The sequence below is a fragment of the Penicillium concentricum genome (assembly GCF_028827145.1).
Source record: "Penicillium concentricum strain IBT 3081 chromosome Unknown utg000002l_segment0_segment0, whole genome shotgun sequence".
Classification (NCBI taxonomy): domain Eukaryota; kingdom Fungi; phylum Ascomycota; class Eurotiomycetes; order Eurotiales; family Aspergillaceae; genus Penicillium; species Penicillium concentricum.
Genome location: NW_026622755.1, coordinates 5,575,421 through 5,592,658, shown reverse-complemented (window position 1 = coordinate 5,592,658; position 17,238 = coordinate 5,575,421). Strand labels below are relative to the sequence as shown.

Genomic DNA, 17,238 nt, shown 5'->3' with positions numbered 1-17,238 from the left:
TTCAGTTCTTTTTATTTTGCTGAATTCTGAATATCTTAGATGCATTGGGAGATGCATTAGAATCAGGACAATAGGTCGATAGAGCACGAGGAAGGTTAGCTCAAAAATCGAACCATGGTTCGCAGAAATAGACTAGCCCTAGCTCCAAAATAAAAACCATGGTTCAACTTTTGAAGCGGTCAGACCCGTAGTCTCTACGCGATATGCAACAGATTTAGGAGGTAAGTTATGCTGCTAATCCAATATGGATGATTCCCAAATCTGCAAGCCTGTTTAGTTCCCTATCAAATCCATTTTAGAAGAGCGCCCAGAACCAGGCTGTTCAAGTCCCCCAAGTCCCATTAAACTGAAATGATTCGTGTCAATGAAGACGAGAAAAGGATGAAGGTTGAAAAAACAAAATAAGAATAAAAGGCTACATGGCAAGAATTATTCACAAGCTATACCTGAACAAGAACAAAATATTCATATACTGCGTCATTCACATCATCAAGTCATTAAAGGCAGCATCACCGGTGCACCATAAATATCCCGACTAATGCAGGACCAACTCATCCATCTAGCAAGGTCTTGGACCCGAAACCCCTGTGTCGCTTAGGCGGATCCCCTCCGCTGTAGTACCTGGCCGATCAGGCGCCGGGGGCCCATGCGCTCTAGACTCTTTGCTAGCGAGTACTGAGCCGGAAGGATCCAAGACGGACGCCGCTCGTGATGCCAGCGACGACGAATGCAGTCGTCAACTAGCGCAATTATCCCTGTTGCAACAATCACACTGGAAAAAAAAAAAAGCCAATTTATCAGCCTCATGCCTCATCATCACGTTGTGCAGGGGTATCATGGTGCATCGCGCATGGCGGATGCGTTGGTGCATTGTACACGAACCACAACCCCCCTCATATGAACCACAGAAAAAGAAAAGAGAGACAAAAAAAGAGGGGAAAGATACAAAAAAAACCAAAAAGCAAATAGAGTGAACAGATCCAGAGCCAGAGCTAGGACCAGATACCGAAACCAGCCAGATGGTTGAGGGGTAGGGCAGGGATTCAGGATAACTTACTCGGCAACGTCAGGCATCGTCTTGTAAACTTCAGGATCACTGATCCACAGTGAAGAAGGTGGCACCCAACCCCCCTTACTCTCCTCTTCAACAACCTCTAGCGGCGCCAGCGTATCCGGTACCAAATGAGCAATAGTCTTGGAAGTGCGCGTGTCAACCAAGTAATAAGATACTTCATGCAGATCACCCTCTTTGCGGACCTCCCTCCGCCACTGGTACTTCGTGGACCAATACTCGAATTCGTATTTTTTAGTCGAGCCAGGCCCTTTGCGGCGCAGCTCGACATGCGCGTAATTCGAGAATTCGAGCAACATCGTCTCACCCAATATCGGTAAAGTGCACTGTCTTTCCTTCTCCAACTCCAACTCATCCTCAGCCATCCCATTATCTACCTCTTCCCGCGCAGGCTGACCATGTCCATGTCCATGTGGACAGCTAGCACCAAGCCCGGAATCCTGTCTCTTAAGCTCCCCATTTGGCGGACAATGGCCACCCGCTGAACCAGGCCTAAACCCAGCAAAAACACTACTCCACGAGCTGCGCAGCGCAGGTCTTCGCTCATGAGCAGGCACAACTTCCCGCCTTGCAGAATGGCACACCTCTCGCCCCGAGTCCCGGCAGTACCGCCTAAACGAAAACTTCCGTGAGAAGAGATCGTACATGCGCAGGTGGAAGAGGATGACATCGCGCTGAGAGCCGTCGCGGAGGTGGACGGGTGTGTCGACGCGCAGGTTCATATTGCCGTCGACGGTTGCATCGTCGTGGCGGATGAGCAGTCGCCGTGAGGAAGGGAAGAGAGGCGCGAACGATGAGGGTGTTGAGGGGATTGCATCTAGTGGGTAGAATTCTTGCCGCTCGTTTACGCAGTAGCGGCCTTCATGGGGACTTGCGGGCTCGATTGGTTGGGGCTCCGGGTCAAGCTCGGCTGTGGAGTTTGTTGTTGAGGCATAAGTTGATGTTGAGGAGCGGGGCTGTACCTCGCGACACTCGTACTTGACTCCGGCTTCGGGTCTGTATGTGTATTTTTGGGCTGGGTTTGTGGCCCAGTCGCCTTTGTGCGGTTGGGCTATTCTGTCGCTGTGAATTGTTGCTGCTGTGCTTTTTGAGGATGAACTGTCTGTTGAGCTGTAGCTGCCGGCTTGGCAGGATTTATAGGAACCCATGGTGATATAGGCTGTGATGTTGATTTGGGTTATAGGTGCGTATATGTATGTGTTCCACTGATCTACAGTGGGGTCAAAGAAGAGTAGAAGCGGATATAAGGAAGTAAGATCAAAATCAGCCGTAAATAAGCCGCAGGTGGTGTGGTTGACCAAATAAGGTATATCAGAGCAAAAGCGATCACCGGGTGTTTGGACCTGTAGACAGTCCGGTTGATTCCGCAAGTCAAGGAGGGGTCAAGTTCTCATAACATGGGGCACAGGGGATAATAACAGTGGCAAGGAGCACTAAAGTAATATCTCCAGGATTATTATCAGGGATGAGGATGATACAAGAAAGTCAATCATATGATCGGGAGCAAAAAGAGACAAATGAGCAGGGGTGGGGGGTTTCCTGTTTGAGAATATGTAGAATAAAATATAGGGGTAATTGGAGAGAATGCAAAGATGGAAAACCAAATAGTGAAAGGGATCGAAACAAGAGAGAATGTGGGAAACTGGGCTGTCACAATGTGGGAAGTATTTAGAACATTTGGGGGGGGGGAAATGGAGAATGTTCAACTCGTCATATTTGGGTACCCGACTCTTTGTTCTACACATCAAAAGATTTATTTACGAGAGTTGCACCTAATTATCCTAGGGCGTGGCACAAAGAGAAAAAGAGAGAAACGAGAGCCAGCCTCACATCTAGGCTATGAGTGAATGGAATCTACCTATAAGGGATGGTAGAATTCCTTTAGCGCACTATGTGCTGTACGATGGCTCCCATAATCAGGTGGAGGATTAGCTGGGCCACTGTGTTTCGTCTTCATTCGTGGCTTCATTTCTTTTGCTTTTTCTTTCCCGACACGAGAACCAGTGAGATTGCGGGGGCCTGCATCGAATTGGTCTGGACACGAGACTCCCTGTACTTCGTATGTTGTAGTCCATTGACTTAGGGTTCAGACCCTTTAGGGTCCAAACACTTGGGAATCTAATATTCGTGCTATATGTTATAGTACATTCCTTTTATATATGTAACATTAGACGTCATGAGAACCTTGGAAACCGTGGGCCCCGCGGTCCGTTCCGATTGTTCCAGGTTGTGTGGTGGAGACAGTAATAACCGAGATTATATATAACAGTCTATACGGACCTCGGGAGTCGAAATATCATGCCATAAGAATCCGTGATTCTGGACAGTTCGCCCTAGACAATTAAAGAGTTTATATCATTCCGATCGTACGAGCTAATGTTTATTAACGGTGTCTACCACATGACGACATGATCGGCTAGTCTTAGCGCACAGACTGAGATTTATGTACATCGCAAGAAGGGGGGTTCTATGATCTCAAATTCTTCACTCTGATCTGATTGAGCAAATATAAACACGATGAACTCATAGTCCCCACTAAACATAGTCGCGTCGACAATTGATCAACATTGCGTCAATGCTACGAGAAAATATCCCTTGGCCTGAATTGCGACCGAGAAAATATGTCCAATAAGATCTATATACCTGTGGCCGAGAGTCCACGTCCGGGTTCATGCCGAGGTGATTACAATATCCTTGAAGCCCAGATCAATGGAAGCCAAAACAGAAGTTCAATCTGGAAGACAGAGAAAGAAACAAGAATACAGCAGTCTACACCTGCGCATAGAGAGGCCGAGGAAGCTCCTCCCCGGGCTTGATCAAGGTTTCAGAATGGCAAGCTGGGTGGGAAACAAGCCCGGTACGGCTTCCTGGGACCGGAGATCGGAAGCCCACATAGGCTTCTCGCCGGTCCTCAACTGTGACGGACCAAGTGTGCAGCCCATAGTAGGATGCAATGGAGTGGACCAACCAGCGACTGTGAAGTGTTAGTAGACTGGTCAATTTTGGCATCACGATGGGGGGAAGGCTTAAAACATACCCAAATCCAGCGGCACGATCATCAGCTAGAGTCTCAAGCACCATCTTCTCACCTTCCCGCTCACTGTGAGAACTGATCTCCTCTCGGAGCAGGCGGAGTCTCTCCTTTCGCTCGGGAGAGTCGTGCATCTGCCCATTACGACCGACAAATACAATCTCATCTTCCGAGTCATCACTGGCCAAGTTCTCAGGGGCATCCCGCAACCCCTCTTTCTCAAGCAGAAGCTCCCTCTCATTCCACTTTTGAATAAAAGTACGGACCTCATCTTCCAGATCTCGGAGCATGCCATGCGCAGCACGCGCATGCTTCAGCTTTGACCTCAGTTCCTTCGGGATGTGATGTTTCTCATTAGCTCTCTCAGCAGCCTTCAAAGCCGACTGTTGATCCGCCACATGGGAATAGTGAACGTCCCACAGGGGCGCAAGATAATAAGGCATCGGGTCATGCCGAGGATAGGTAGGTTGGACATCCCAGTCCTTCGAAGACGGCGGTTCCGCCCAGGGGTTGTGCAACAGACGATCTTAATGTCTGGTCAGCAGTTGCCTGATAAACCTGCGCCAAAGCCAAAAAAGGTACAGAGTCGGCATCCATCGCGACCTATCTAGTCTATATACGTACCGTTCTCCCAGCGCTGTCTTCGACGGCTGCCGTCTTTACCCTTGAGCAGAGCCTCTCGGGTCTTGAGGCCATCCCGGCGCAGAGGCTCCCGACGTCGAAAGTTGACTGTCGGAGGGCGGGACTCGACCTTGACTCGTTGAGATGGGATCGCTTCGTCATCGAGAGGAATCGACAGTGAAACGGTGGCTCCGCGCAGACCTGAGCGCATCGGGGTGGGTGTAGACGTCCTCGCTGCAGGGGCTGAGTCCGATAGAGTCATGTCCTGCAAGGCTGCTGCTGCATGTTGCTCTGTCCATGCAGAGATGGCTAAGGCTTGTTGGGGAGACAGGTGCCCCTGCGAACCCTCTGGGTGCAGACGTGGATGAATAGCCATAATGTACGATCTAAGTAAGGCAATACTAGGGAGCGAGAGGGATAAGGATAGGATAGGAAAGGGCAAGATAACGACCCAGGGGGAGAGATAAGTTGTCTGCACGGGACAACTCGCTGGACGCTGATTGGTGGAAAGTGGGTATCTGATAGCCCTAGCCCTATATTCCTATTTGGGAATTGGGAATTGGCAGAGAACCAGGTGGAGCAGAATATTGAGGCTGTACGGAGTACTATACGAAGTACACTAGCTCAAGGCTGACCAGCGGACTCCGTATACTATTAAAGTGATATGAGCCTTATCTCCGCAGGGCAGTCGGTGGAGTTTTATTCACATTCTCCATTCTCCACCTTCGATATCCCCAGATTCACCAATTCATGCCTTTGGTGGATTTGAGTCTTGAATATGATATAGCCTATTTGTTAATCCAGAGAGTTCAATAGTTCATACTCTGTAATTCGGATAGACCGGAAGGTCCTTAGGCTCCCGTTCTAATAATACAGAGCCTCGGTGTTTTAGCGCGCGGGGTCCAAAAATGGCTTGGCGCAGGGCGCGCGACCTGGAGCTTTTAAAAGAAAGCTGAGACCCTCTTTAGTTCCTTATTCTGCTTATTCTTTTTTATCATTATTTTCATCATGAAGTTCCTCACTCTTGCGCTGAGCGCAACGGCAACTGCCATGGCCATGGTCAACCCAGAACAACAACCTCTAGCGCCTTCGATTGTTCAGAACCCGCAGTCCAAGTCTCTGATCGAACTGGCCCCATACCGGACCAGATGGGTAACCGAAGAAGAAAAATGGTCGCTCAAGCTGGTAAAAGTTCCAACTCGAATTATATGACTAGTACTAATGCTCCACCAAGGATGGAATGAACTTCATCGATGTCACCGAGGAATACCAATCAGGCTCCTACGGAACCCTCCACACCACACGGGTCGTTCACTACCCAGGGGCGATGGAGCACTCGCACGAGATTCTGCCTTTGTCCGAAACCCTCGACAAGAGTAACATGCGAAGCAACCTGGAACACTTCACATCCTTCCACACGCGCTACTACAAGTCGCAAACGGGAATCGAGTCAGCAACCTGGCTGTTCGATCAAGTGACTGCCGCAGTGCATGAGTCCGGCGCCAGCGACCACGGTGCAACTGTCGAGCGCTTCGCTCATCCCTGGGGTCAGTTTAGTATTATCGCCCGCATTCCCGGCCAGACGGATAATACCGTCGTCCTCGGTTCCCACCAGGACAGCATCAACCTATTCCTGCCTTCGATCCTGGCTGCTCCAGGTGCGGATGATGACGGCAGTGGAACAGTTACTATCCTCGAAGCTCTTCGCGCCCTGCTGCGGTCGGAGACTATCGCCCACGGAAAGGCCCGCAACACCATCGAGTTCCACTGGTACTCTGCTGAGGAGGGTGGTTTGCTCGGATCGCAGGCTGTCTATGCTAAGTATAAGAAGAACCAGCGGAACGTCAAGGCCATGCTCCAGCAGGACATGACTGGGTATGTTCAGGGTACTCTGGATGCCGGCGAGAAGGAGTCTGTGGGTGTTATTGTCGATTACGTCGATCCGGGCCTTACTGCGTTTATCAAGGAAGTGATCACTACCTACTGCGATGTGCCTTATGTCGAGACAAAGTGTGGCTACGCATGCTCTGATCATGCTTCTGCTAGTCGGTACGGATATCCCTCGGCATTTGTGATCGAGTCTCGGTTTGAGAACTCCGATAAGAGAATCCACACCACCGAGGACAAGATCGAGTATTTGAGCTTCGATCATATGCTACAGCATGCGAAGATGAGCTTGGCTTTTGCTTACGAGCTGGCTTTTGCTCCCTTCTGATTTTTTCTTGGGTTATATGATGGTTCGGCGTTTTATGTGATATACCTCTGAGCTGGGTTCCCTCGTTAAGAGTACATTGAGGTTCAACCTGATGCTGTTTTATTTTTTCGGTCTTGGAGGCTTATACCCTACATACCCTCAATTGAATGATTACGAATTGTTGCACTCTATATCTTAGTAATCCACAATCATTCTTTTTTACCTCCGTAATTCCAGCACAACAACGTATACTATGCCCCAGCCTGAGCACTCAGGCTGTGTCGGGGCCATGTGAATCGTAGTCGAAATACAGGGTATCGATCTAGATAAAAGCGTTTAGGAATTCATGAAATTGGGCTATAGATGGTGATACTTGTGATCTCAACTTTGATATCTTTATCCATTTTTCTTATTGAATAAACCTAGAGTAAACAAAATCCCATGATTCCATAATTCTCTGATTCTGCGCTTATAGCCTGTACCAAGATAACACCTTTTAACCCAATATACTCATATGTATTACCTCCTAAACAAAGCCCTACGCAGTAGATTTGAAGCCTACGTGGGTGTAGTGAGATTATTAGAAACGCGAAGTGAGAAGAAAGGTCTCTAATTCTGTGCCTTGTATAGGGCTAGATCTAGATATGACGTAGCGATACTCACCGGTGTTTTGCACGTGATGCCCCTCTATCCTGTCCGAAAACTAAACCCACCGTTTTCATACTTGTCGCTTCCAATTATTATTTCTACATCCGGTCAAGCCCAATCTCCCTCCTCGGGATCAATCATCCCAGCCTCTCCACATAAACCACCCTTCAAACCGTCCACCATGACCTCCTCGGCCCCCTACGCCAAAGAGCTCCAGCTCGCCAGCCTAGCCGTGCAACGAGCAGCAATCTTAACAAAAGAGCTCCTCTCTGCCGTCGACAAAGGCGCCCTTGACAAAAGCGACTCATCGCCCGTGACAATTGCCGACTTTGCTGCCCAAGCTTCAATAATCGCAGCCATCCACAACGCCTTTCCCGACGACGACATCGTCGGCGAAGAAGACGCTACAGCCCTCCGCTCAAACCCAGACCTCCTCGCAAGAACCTGGGACCTGGCAACTAGCGTCCATCTCGATGATCCAGAAAGCGAAGCCCTCCTTTACACCCCACGCACCCCCTCTGAGCTCCTCGACCTGATCGACCTCGGCGCGAAAGGCGCCTGCACCCCCACCAGCAGAACCTGGACTCTAGACCCCGTGGATGGAACAGCAACATTCATCCGCGGTGAACAGTACGCAGTCTGCCTCTCACTAGTCGAAAATGGGATCCAAAAAATTGGCGTCCTCGGCTGCCCCAACCTCTTGGAGTCAGGACCTGTCGCCGAACACCGCGTCGACCGCAATGGTCTCGGCCAGATGATCTCAGCCGTTGCCGGGCAGGGTGCTACCATCAGACCTATGGGTCCGGGCGCTTTGTTGCCAGCACGCCCGCTTGAACATGTCCCGCAAGTTGGAGATTCCGACGTGCGGTTCATTGATACGCGTGCAGCAAAGACGCAGGATCTCGAGGCTCATGCCCGTGTGGCGGCGAGTCTTGGCTGTGCGTGGCCGAACCCGGTGGATTTGTGGTCGGCTCAGATGCGTTATGTTGCTATTGCGGTGCAGGGAGGGTGTAATGCTTTCGTCAAGGTGCCGCTGAGTCCGGATTATCGCTCGAAGATCTGGGATCATGCGGGTGGCATGCTCATTGTGCAGGAATTGGGTTGCCTCGTTACGGATCTTGAGGGGAACCCAGTTGATTGTGCACTCGGCCGTACTTTGGCTGGGTGCTATGGCATGGTTGTTGGGCCGGCTTCGGTTCATGGGAGGATTTTGGAGGCTGTGAAGGAAGCGCGGGGATTGTAAGTTTCCTTTTTCCCTTCTTTTATATATGGTGTGGTTTTTTTTTTTTTTGTGTTTTGCATGGTTTTGATACCCTAGATAATCATATCATTGGCATGGTTAGTATACTTAGTATGTGTATAATGTACTCTACCGGCATGAGGCTTGAGCACTGGCCCCCTTTCCCCGCGTTATATTAGTATTCCTACCTTTATTAGTAGAAAAGGTGTCCTTTGCGCGTTTCGCACTATTAAATATTTCCAAGGTTATTTTTAGGCTCAAATTGTCTCCCGGCGCCAAAGGCTGTGGGTCTTTCCTTTCCTTTTCTTTCAAGGTCCCATAAATGGAGTGTTTTTCGAGTTATGTAGCTTTCCCATACCTGTATTTCTAAATACATTTACAAGGTTGATCTTTGTAATATGACTGTGCACGGTGATCTACGCTTGGCAGAAGTTACGATTATAGTTTCTCACTTTGAGTAGTCCTTTCACACAAGTATTTCTAGTCAAAATATGAATAAAGATTATAATCTATCAAGATTTCGAGTTACAAGTAATTACAAGTAACCCTACATATATGTATACGGAGTACATATATCCATGGATGGATGTAAAATAGCGATACAGATAAAAGCGTTGATGTCATCACATCTGCATCATATCCTGTTCTTCCAAGGTTCCAAGGTTAAAATGGTCTGATGACCTTATGCGCGGAATCCCTTATAAGATCCCCTTCGTAGCTCAGTTCCTTCTTTATATTAATACTCAGCTTCAGCTTTAGTAAATCTAGCATGGCATCATTCAACCCATTCGCGAGACGCGAAACTCACAGCGCCAATTCGCTGAATACCTATCGAGTCCTTGTACCCCTCACCTGGGCCTTGGTCGTGGTGGTTGGCATCTACTACTCCATTCACTCGCCCGACGATACCAAGAAGAGCAAGAAGATCTGGAAACAGGCTAATAAGCATAATACTCCATTCAGTCAGAACACTACTGTGACAGGTGTTTTCTGGTAAGTGCAACCTAGCACACTTATGCGTATATTGGACATGAGTATGCTTTGGAACATTCATCTAACCACCCGTCTAGGATCTTCCTCCTCCTCTCTCAGCTCAGCTATGTCTGGCACCTCTTTTCCAAGAACAATGTCCTCGTCACGGCAGCTGCCAACGTTGCCACCCACTTCATCCTGAATAACCTCTTCCTCGCCGCTTGGATCCTCCTCTGGACCCGCAACCACTTCTGGGGCGCAGAGATTATCCTCATCGCCCACTTAATCAACCAGACAGTCACCTACTGGCGCCACCGCGGTCTACCGGCTTTTGTGCACCTACCCGCCGTCGCCGGCCCCTATGCCTGGACACTGACTGCGCTGTTCTGGAACGGCGCGGTCGCTGTCCACAGCCACAACTTGCCTGGCCGTATTGTTGCTAATATCTTTATCTGGGTTATCCTCGCAATTGGACTGTTTGATATTGTCCTCCGGGAGGATTATATCCTTGGATATTGTTTGAGTTGGTTGACGCTGTGTAAGTTCTTCCTTTTATTATCACTTCGTCGAATGCTTTACTGATATATATACTCCCAGCACTTGCCCTCAGACAAGTTGCCATCAAGATCATTGCCCTGCAGTGGATCTTTGCCTTTACCGTCTTTGCCGTGTTCTTGGCCGTCTCTCTTTACATCTCTACGACTAAGTACACTGGTCGTGACAGTCTCTTCCGTCGCGTTGCGCACCCTGAGTCGGTTGACCGGGAGAGAGAGCCACTGCTCAACGAGGGGGTGTGAGCGTGTCGTCATGCCAGCATTTGAGACCCACTGCTATGATCAGCCTAATGTAAGCAGTCGGAGATTACTTTTAGGATCGGACTGGACGATGGCCCGAGAACGAGAAACGAGAATAAAAGTATGAAAGTTGGGGAGATCTGCAAGGCCAGTCTTGTTTTGGAAGAATTATGCACTTTTCTTTGTGATGGAATAATGTAGTCTTCAATGCACTGTGAAAATGCATCGACCCACTTAGGACTGGGGGTATTGAAGACATATTGAATATTTGAATAACTTGACAATTTAATATTGGCGAAAGGAATAAAATGAAACAGAAAATGCCATTCTATTTTTAATAACCGTCTGATTATTGTTTCCAAGATTTTTTTTACCCCGTGCTGATGACATCCAAGTCGCGCGTTGCCCTGACAACAAGCTGCACCTCCACCTTGTTGATGCACGACGGATATGAACGGGATGGACTTGTCTGCCTAATCGATTCCTCTTATCCTTTTCATTGTTTCGTATTTTTCATCTTGCTTGTGTGTCGAGCATCAATATTGATATTGTACCTACATTCCTCCATTCCTCTACTGTCGAACCTGACAGGTCCACGCCCGCTCTGTCTTATCTTCGAGAGACGAGGATAGATTCTCATCGTCTCATCGATACCCACCTCAGGTACCATACTATGAGGCAGTGAATTGACAAAAAAAGGCACCACATTCCAAGTTCTATCATGAACCGTCATCCGCCATCCAATTACGGCGACGCGCCGCCCGCATACCTCAACCACGACTCGGCTTCCTATCTGTCCGATCCCGATTCTCCAACCAATGCCTCGCGTCTCAATGGAGGAACGATGCGCTTGTTGCCCAGCGGTGATGGCGCCGACGACTTAGTTAGTCACAGGGCTCCTTCGCCTTCCCATTATGACCCGGATTATCATCACACTCCGTATGTATTCCCCAACTGCCTCCAATGTCATCTTATCCATTTTCAAATTCCAGTGGTTTCCCTCGCGACGGAGCCACGTGCACCAACGGCTCTAACTCCTTCATTGACATGATGGAGAGGCTGGGAGAACGCTTGTGCCTTGGGCAATTGCCAGTAGGCATTGCTACTTGGCTGGAGCCAACTCCTTCCTGCTGCTTGGTCGATCACCCCCCTTGTAAACATTGAACATTTGTCACTCCAGTGCATTTGTTTATCGTTTCATCCATCACTCCATCTCCACATTGGCCCTCTTCCTGCCAACTTCGACTCGAAATGGAACGTCGTCCAAGACCAAGGTCTAACATTAGGTCGCGTCATTCTAGGACCGGACAAGATCGAAGCTATGACCATTATTACGAGGTGCCCAGTGTCTCTTCGCCTTCGCGTCCACCATCCAGCTTGGCAAGTGGGCCCAGTTTCCCGCCTCCCACAGGGAATCTCGCGGACACTTCTATCTACCCATCTATTCCGGCACGAACAGGATCGCCAATTCGCCCATGGAGCCCATCACACATCCGGCCACCGTCCGTGTCAAGTGTTGGATATGAACGGGCCGATCTAAACGGTAGCCCGCGGCCCGGTACACCCAGCTCAAGATATGGGGGTAGTCCCCGTCGACCATTGCCTCCTGCGCCTTTGTTCTCCGGACCAAAGTCAACAGTGGATACCAGCATTGATATTGGTGACGCCCATGGTGAAGATCCATTCGGCGGCGACGGCCGCACAATTCACCACACATCGCGCGGTAGCGTCCGATCATTCATGAGCGAGTCGACAATGTTGGGTGACGAGAAAGATGGCATGTCAAAAGTCGACCTCGATGATGAAGATAACGACGAATCGCACATGATGGATCCCAACCTCCATTATGGCCCAGCACCCGACAAGCAGGGCCGTCGTGGTGTCCGATCCAAGCAGGTCGCCAAAAAGGAAGTTCAGCTGGTCAACGGTGAGCTTATTTTGGAGTGCAAGATTCCCACTATTCTCCACAGCTTTTTGCCTCGCCGTGACGAGCGCGAGTTCACACACATGCGATACACCGCTGTCACATCCGATCCGGACGATTACGGCGAACGGGGATATAAGCTTCGCCAGCAGATTGGTACCACGACTCGAGAGACAGAGCTGTTTATTTGTATTACCATGTACAATGAAGACGAGATTGGTTTCACTCGTACTATGCACGGTGTGATGCAGAATATCAGCCACTTCTGCTCGCGGACTAAGTCGCGTACATGGGGCCGTGATGGATGGAAGAAGATCGTTGTTTGCATTGTCGCCGATGGACGTAAGAAGGTCCATCCGCGTACCCTCAACGCATTGGCCGCCCTGGGTGTGTACCAGGAGGGTATTGCGAAGAATATTGTCAACCAAAAGGAAGTTCAGGCACATGTGTACGAGTACACCACGCAGGTCTCGCTTGACGATGATCTCAAATTCAAGGGTGCTGAGAAGGGAATTGTCCCGTGTCAGGTTATCTTCTGTTTGAAGGAACATAACAAGAAGAAGCTGAACTCCCATCGATGGTTCTTCAATGCTTTCGGTCGTGCCCTTCAACCCAATATCTGTATTTTGCTCGATGTTGGAACCCGACCAGAGCCAATGGCGCTCTACCACCTGTGGAAGGCATTCGATCAGGACTCCAATGTTGCTGGTGCAGCTGGTGAGATCAAGGCTGCCAAGGGTAAGAACATGCTCGGTTTGCTCAACCCTCTTGTGGCGAGTCAAAATTTTGAATACAAGATGTCCAACATTCTGGACAAGCCACTAGAATCGGTCTTCGGTTATATCACGGTGTTGCCAGGTGCGCTTAGTGCTTATCGATTCTTTGCCCTGCAAAATGACGCAGATGGCCATGGCCCCCTCAACCAATATTTCAAGGGTGAAACACTTCACGGTCAAGATGCAGACGTTTTCACTGCCAATATGTACCTGGCTGAAGATCGTATTCTTTGCTGGGAATTGGTTGCCAAGCGGGAAGAGAGATGGGTGTTGAAGTTCGTCAAGAACGCCGTTGGAGAGACTGATGTCCCGGACACGGTTCCTGAGTTCATCTCCCAGCGCCGAAGATGGCTGAATGGTGCTTTCTTCGCCGCTGTGTACTCGATTTTCAATGCCAAGCAGATCTGGAAGACGGATCATACTCTTCCCCGGAAGATATTGCTTCATATCGAGTTCTTTTATCAATTCCTTAATCTACTGTTTACCTACTTTGGTCTTGTGAGTTTTACTAGCTATTTTTCTTTGGAGGCGTTCACTGACTTTCCACAGGCCAATTTCTACCTCGCTTTCTACTTCATTGCTGGCTCTTTGACTGATCCGAAGCTTGATCCGTTCGGTCACAATATGGGCAAATACATCTTCATCGTTTTGCGTTATGCTTGTATTCTGGTTATGTGTTTGCAGTTCATTATCTCATTAGGTAATCGACCGCAAGGGTGAGTCCACGATACTTGATCATACATTGCGACTTAACTGACATTACCCTTTAGTGCCAAGAATCTCTATCTCTCTGGTATCATTATTTACGCCATTATCATGTTCTACACTGTCTTCTGCGCCCTCTACTTGGTGGTCAAAGAATTACTCGCACGTGCTGGTGTCGGAGAGGATGACATGGAAGTAGGGGACGGCCTCATGATGAACATCGTCCTTTCCATGTTGTCAACCGTCGGTCTCTACTTTTACACCTCATTCCTCTACCTGGACCCGTGGCACATGTTCACCTCTTCGATTCAATACTTCCTGCTCATGCCCAGCTACATCTGCATTCTCCAGGTCTACGCGTTCTGCAACACCCACGACGTAACCTGGGGAACCAAAGGTGACAACGTGATCAACACCGATCTCGGCGCAGCAAAGACCATCAACGGTTCAACTGTCGTTATTGAAATGCCCTCCGAGCAACTCGACATTGACTCCGGATATGACGCGGCCCTCCGCAACCTCCGTGATCGCCTCGAGGTCCCTGAGCCCCCACCATCAGACTCCCAGCTACAGGAGGACTACTACCGCGCCGTCCGTACTTACATGGTCTCCATCTGGATGGTCGCAAATGTAGTCCTCGGTATGGCTATTTCCGAAATCTACGGTATTGACTCCGGTGGTACCAACATCTACCTCGCTATCATCTTGTGGTCTGTCGCTGTCCTCGCTGCTATTCGTGCTATCGGCTCCACCACCTACGCAATCTTGAACGTCGTTCAGAAGATCGTCGAAGGGAAGACGAAGTTCGATGCGGGCAATATGACAAACTTTGCTCCCAGCTCTTTCGGTGGTTCGAGTGCTGCTGCTACCTCTGAGTCCGGGGCGACCTCCCGTCCTGTGCGCTACGGCGGCGGTGCGTCCTTTAAGGATAAAATTGCCGAGGCTCGCTGGACTGCTGGTAGGGCGGTTGGAAAAGCTATGTTCTGGCGCAAGTAGATGATTGAGATGATTGATTTTTGTTTTTTTCTTTCTGATTTGCTTGTGATTCTTTTTTTTTATTTGGGGTAGCCTTCTAGCTTGGTTTCCCTAGGTCTCGTGGAGTTCTTCTGATTTTTGAGATATCAGGTGTTTACTCTTTCCTTTTTCTCTTACGATGGAAATATTGTTATGATAATGCTCTTTTTTTACTTTTTATGCTCGTTCTCTTTTTCCAGATACCTGGACATGTGTATTGATTGATGTACTTATGCGCTCTCTTGGAGGTGGGGGGTTGGAATTAATGCATTGGATGGTGATTAACAAAATGATTTAACCCCAGTTAATATCCCATACTCTTTTCAGAGATTTTATCTCTAGCCTATTCTACATCGATACTCGTACGCAACTTCTAGTTCCAACACTAGACACCGCTAAAATTGAACATCTATGTACAAAGTTCGTATAACACGTCAATATCCTAATTAGAAACTGCCACCTGGATCCCGTGTAATCCCAACATATACTATCTCATTTCTCATTAAGCCCATTCCCCTCAACCTCATGAATGCGCGTATCCCGCGGCCCCAGCTCTGCCGGAAACATAATCTTGTCCCTCCCCGCATAGGGATAACCCAAATGTTGCGCCGAGCTCGCCGCAGCAATCTCATCAATCATCGCCTCCTTCTGCCGCAGATTCTTCTTGTAGATCCGCCGCTGCACGACCATCGTCACAATAGCGATCAGAAGGCACCCACCCAACCCAGCACCGAGTCCAGCGCTAATCACTGTTGTTTTAGAAGCTGGACATGTGGCACTGGTGTTTGAGCCAGGAGTGCATGTTGTATCCTTAGGATTGGTCTTTGTATTTGTTTCGGTATCGGTGTTGGCGTTGGTCGACGAAGGCGATGATGATGATGCTTTTGGGGATGGCGAGACGGAGGATACTGACGACGAGAGCGCGGACTTAGATGAGCCCGATGAGGAGGAAATTTCTGATGTGAGTGATGTCACGGATACGTTGATCATCTGGCCCATGTCTAGGCGCACGGCGTCGTCGCAGCAGTTTGTACCGTTTACGCTGCAGCACCAGAAGCCGCGGCCTTGGAGGGGACAGGGGATTACGTAGAGGGTTGCGTCGGAGACTGTTTGAATAATGTGTCAGGATTGATCGGTAAGGAAGTGAGGGTCGGTATTTTATTGAAGGTGTATATTATGGAGAAAAAAATATATGTGATATTAACTTACCCGTATCACAGAGTTCGGGACACTGTCCGCTCTTCCAAGTCTTGTCGGTGCAAGCACCCTGCCGTAGGAGGCCTCGGAAATTTGGATCTTGGATATAGCATACTCCGCCAGAGAGGCAGATGTCATTGGGGGTTGTGTTGCTTTTGGCTAGTGAACAGCAGGGGCTGTCATCTTGATCTGGGAAGCAGGGCTGGAAGCTTGAGTCTGCTGCTTTGCCATTTGTGAGGTAACATTGCCGAGATTGGACTATAGTGGGCAATACTGCTTGGAAGAGGAGCAGGCGAAGGATACCTCTGACGCGAATCATTTCTTCATTAATTGAGGGAGTAAAAGGGAGGGTAGGAAAAGGGTAAGATATTAATTTGATTTTAGACAGGGTTTTAACTTCTAAAACCATTTTACTGAGGCTCATAGAATAAGTAATAATAGCTTTGACATCTACTGGGGCTACATTTAAGGCGGTTAATTGATCGTTCGGATTGGTTGGGAGCCCGCAGATCAATATGCCCTAAGTCGAACATCCTAAGCGCTGGGGTTTCACAGGTTTATTTTTGGCGGAAAATAAATTAAATGGGCGAAAAAGGAATTTTAACTATTAAGGGCCTTATTATATTGGGTTTATAGGGTGGTGCTGCAGTTTCATTATTGGGAGTCCCCAGTAGAAGAGAGAGTGCTGGACTACTATAAGCATAGAATAATCCGGCTAATTGCGTGTTATCGATTGACTATTTTAGGCGCTTGCATTATGGATTGTCGACCTCCACGAAGTCTTATGCGATTTGACTATACTATTATGGTAGCATACGTCTCTTCGTAATTGGCCAGTTGGTTAACTGCCTCGGTATGGGTCATTCTGAAACGTGAGTTTCTGATGACATTCCTCGCTATTAGATGATATCATAGATTATTCCTGTTGTATCGGAGAGTATGAATAATTATGGAAAGGGGGAAGACTGTGGTCTTATTACTACAGAGAAATCCCGAGAGTGTCAGACCAGTTTCGCATATGAGGAATCTACATTAAACTCAACTCAGAAC

General features: G+C 48.7%; 7 protein-coding genes across 7 annotated transcripts; 4 read left to right on the top strand and 3 right to left on the bottom strand.

The window, feature by feature from the left end:
• Positions 1–594: 594 nt before the first annotated feature.
• On the bottom strand, positions 595–2,220 carry N7517_005792 (uncharacterized protein; the record flags this gene model as incomplete). Its single annotated transcript, XM_056723522.1, has 2 exons — positions 595–772; positions 1,058–2,220. 2 exons carry the CDS (start codon positions 2,218–2,220, stop codon positions 595–597), a joined length of 1,341 nt encoding a protein of 446 aa, XP_056579772.1.
• Positions 2,221–3,841: 1,621 nt separating this feature from the next.
• N7517_005791 (uncharacterized protein) lies at positions 3,842–5,100 on the bottom strand (the record flags this gene model as incomplete). The annotated part of the gene is made up of 3 exons (XM_056723521.1): positions 3,842–4,046; positions 4,110–4,629; positions 4,728–5,100. 3 exons carry the CDS (start codon positions 5,098–5,100, stop codon positions 3,842–3,844), a joined length of 1,098 nt encoding a protein of 365 aa, XP_056579771.1.
• A 632-nt stretch (positions 5,101–5,732) lies between these two features.
• Positions 5,733–6,939, top strand: lap1 (putative aminopeptidase; the record flags this gene model as incomplete). Its single annotated transcript, XM_056723520.1, has 2 exons — positions 5,733–5,909; positions 5,959–6,939. 2 exons carry the CDS (start codon positions 5,733–5,735, stop codon positions 6,937–6,939), a joined length of 1,158 nt encoding a protein of 385 aa, XP_056579770.1.
• An 808-nt stretch (positions 6,940–7,747) lies between these two features.
• N7517_005789 (inositol monophosphatase family protein) lies at positions 7,748–8,809 on the top strand (the record flags this gene model as incomplete). Its single annotated transcript, XM_056723519.1, has 1 exon — positions 7,748–8,809. One exon carries the CDS (start codon positions 7,748–7,750, stop codon positions 8,807–8,809), a length of 1,062 nt encoding a protein of 353 aa, XP_056579769.1.
• Positions 8,810–9,575: 766 nt separating this feature from the next.
• N7517_005788 (DUF1774 domain-containing protein) lies at positions 9,576–10,575 on the top strand (the record flags this gene model as incomplete). The annotated part of the gene is made up of 3 exons (XM_056723518.1): positions 9,576–9,799; positions 9,877–10,316; positions 10,376–10,575. 3 exons carry the CDS (start codon positions 9,576–9,578, stop codon positions 10,573–10,575), a joined length of 864 nt encoding a protein of 287 aa, XP_056579768.1.
• Positions 10,576–11,293: 718 nt separating this feature from the next.
• Positions 11,294–14,973, top strand: chsB (chitin synthase class II; the record flags this gene model as incomplete). Its single annotated transcript, XM_056723517.1, has 4 exons — positions 11,294–11,511; positions 11,874–13,770; positions 13,822–13,988; positions 14,043–14,973. The coding sequence occupies 4 exons, from the start codon at positions 11,294–11,296 to the stop codon at positions 14,971–14,973; spliced, it is 3,213 nt and encodes a 1,070-aa protein (XP_056579767.1).
• Positions 14,974–15,483: 510 nt separating this feature from the next.
• Positions 15,484–16,507, bottom strand: N7517_005786 (uncharacterized protein; the record flags this gene model as incomplete). The annotated part of the gene is made up of 2 exons (XM_056723516.1): positions 15,484–16,097; positions 16,201–16,507. The coding sequence occupies 2 exons, from the start codon at positions 16,505–16,507 to the stop codon at positions 15,484–15,486; spliced, it is 921 nt and encodes a 306-aa protein (XP_056579766.1).
• Between the last annotated feature and the right edge of the window lie 731 nt (positions 16,508–17,238).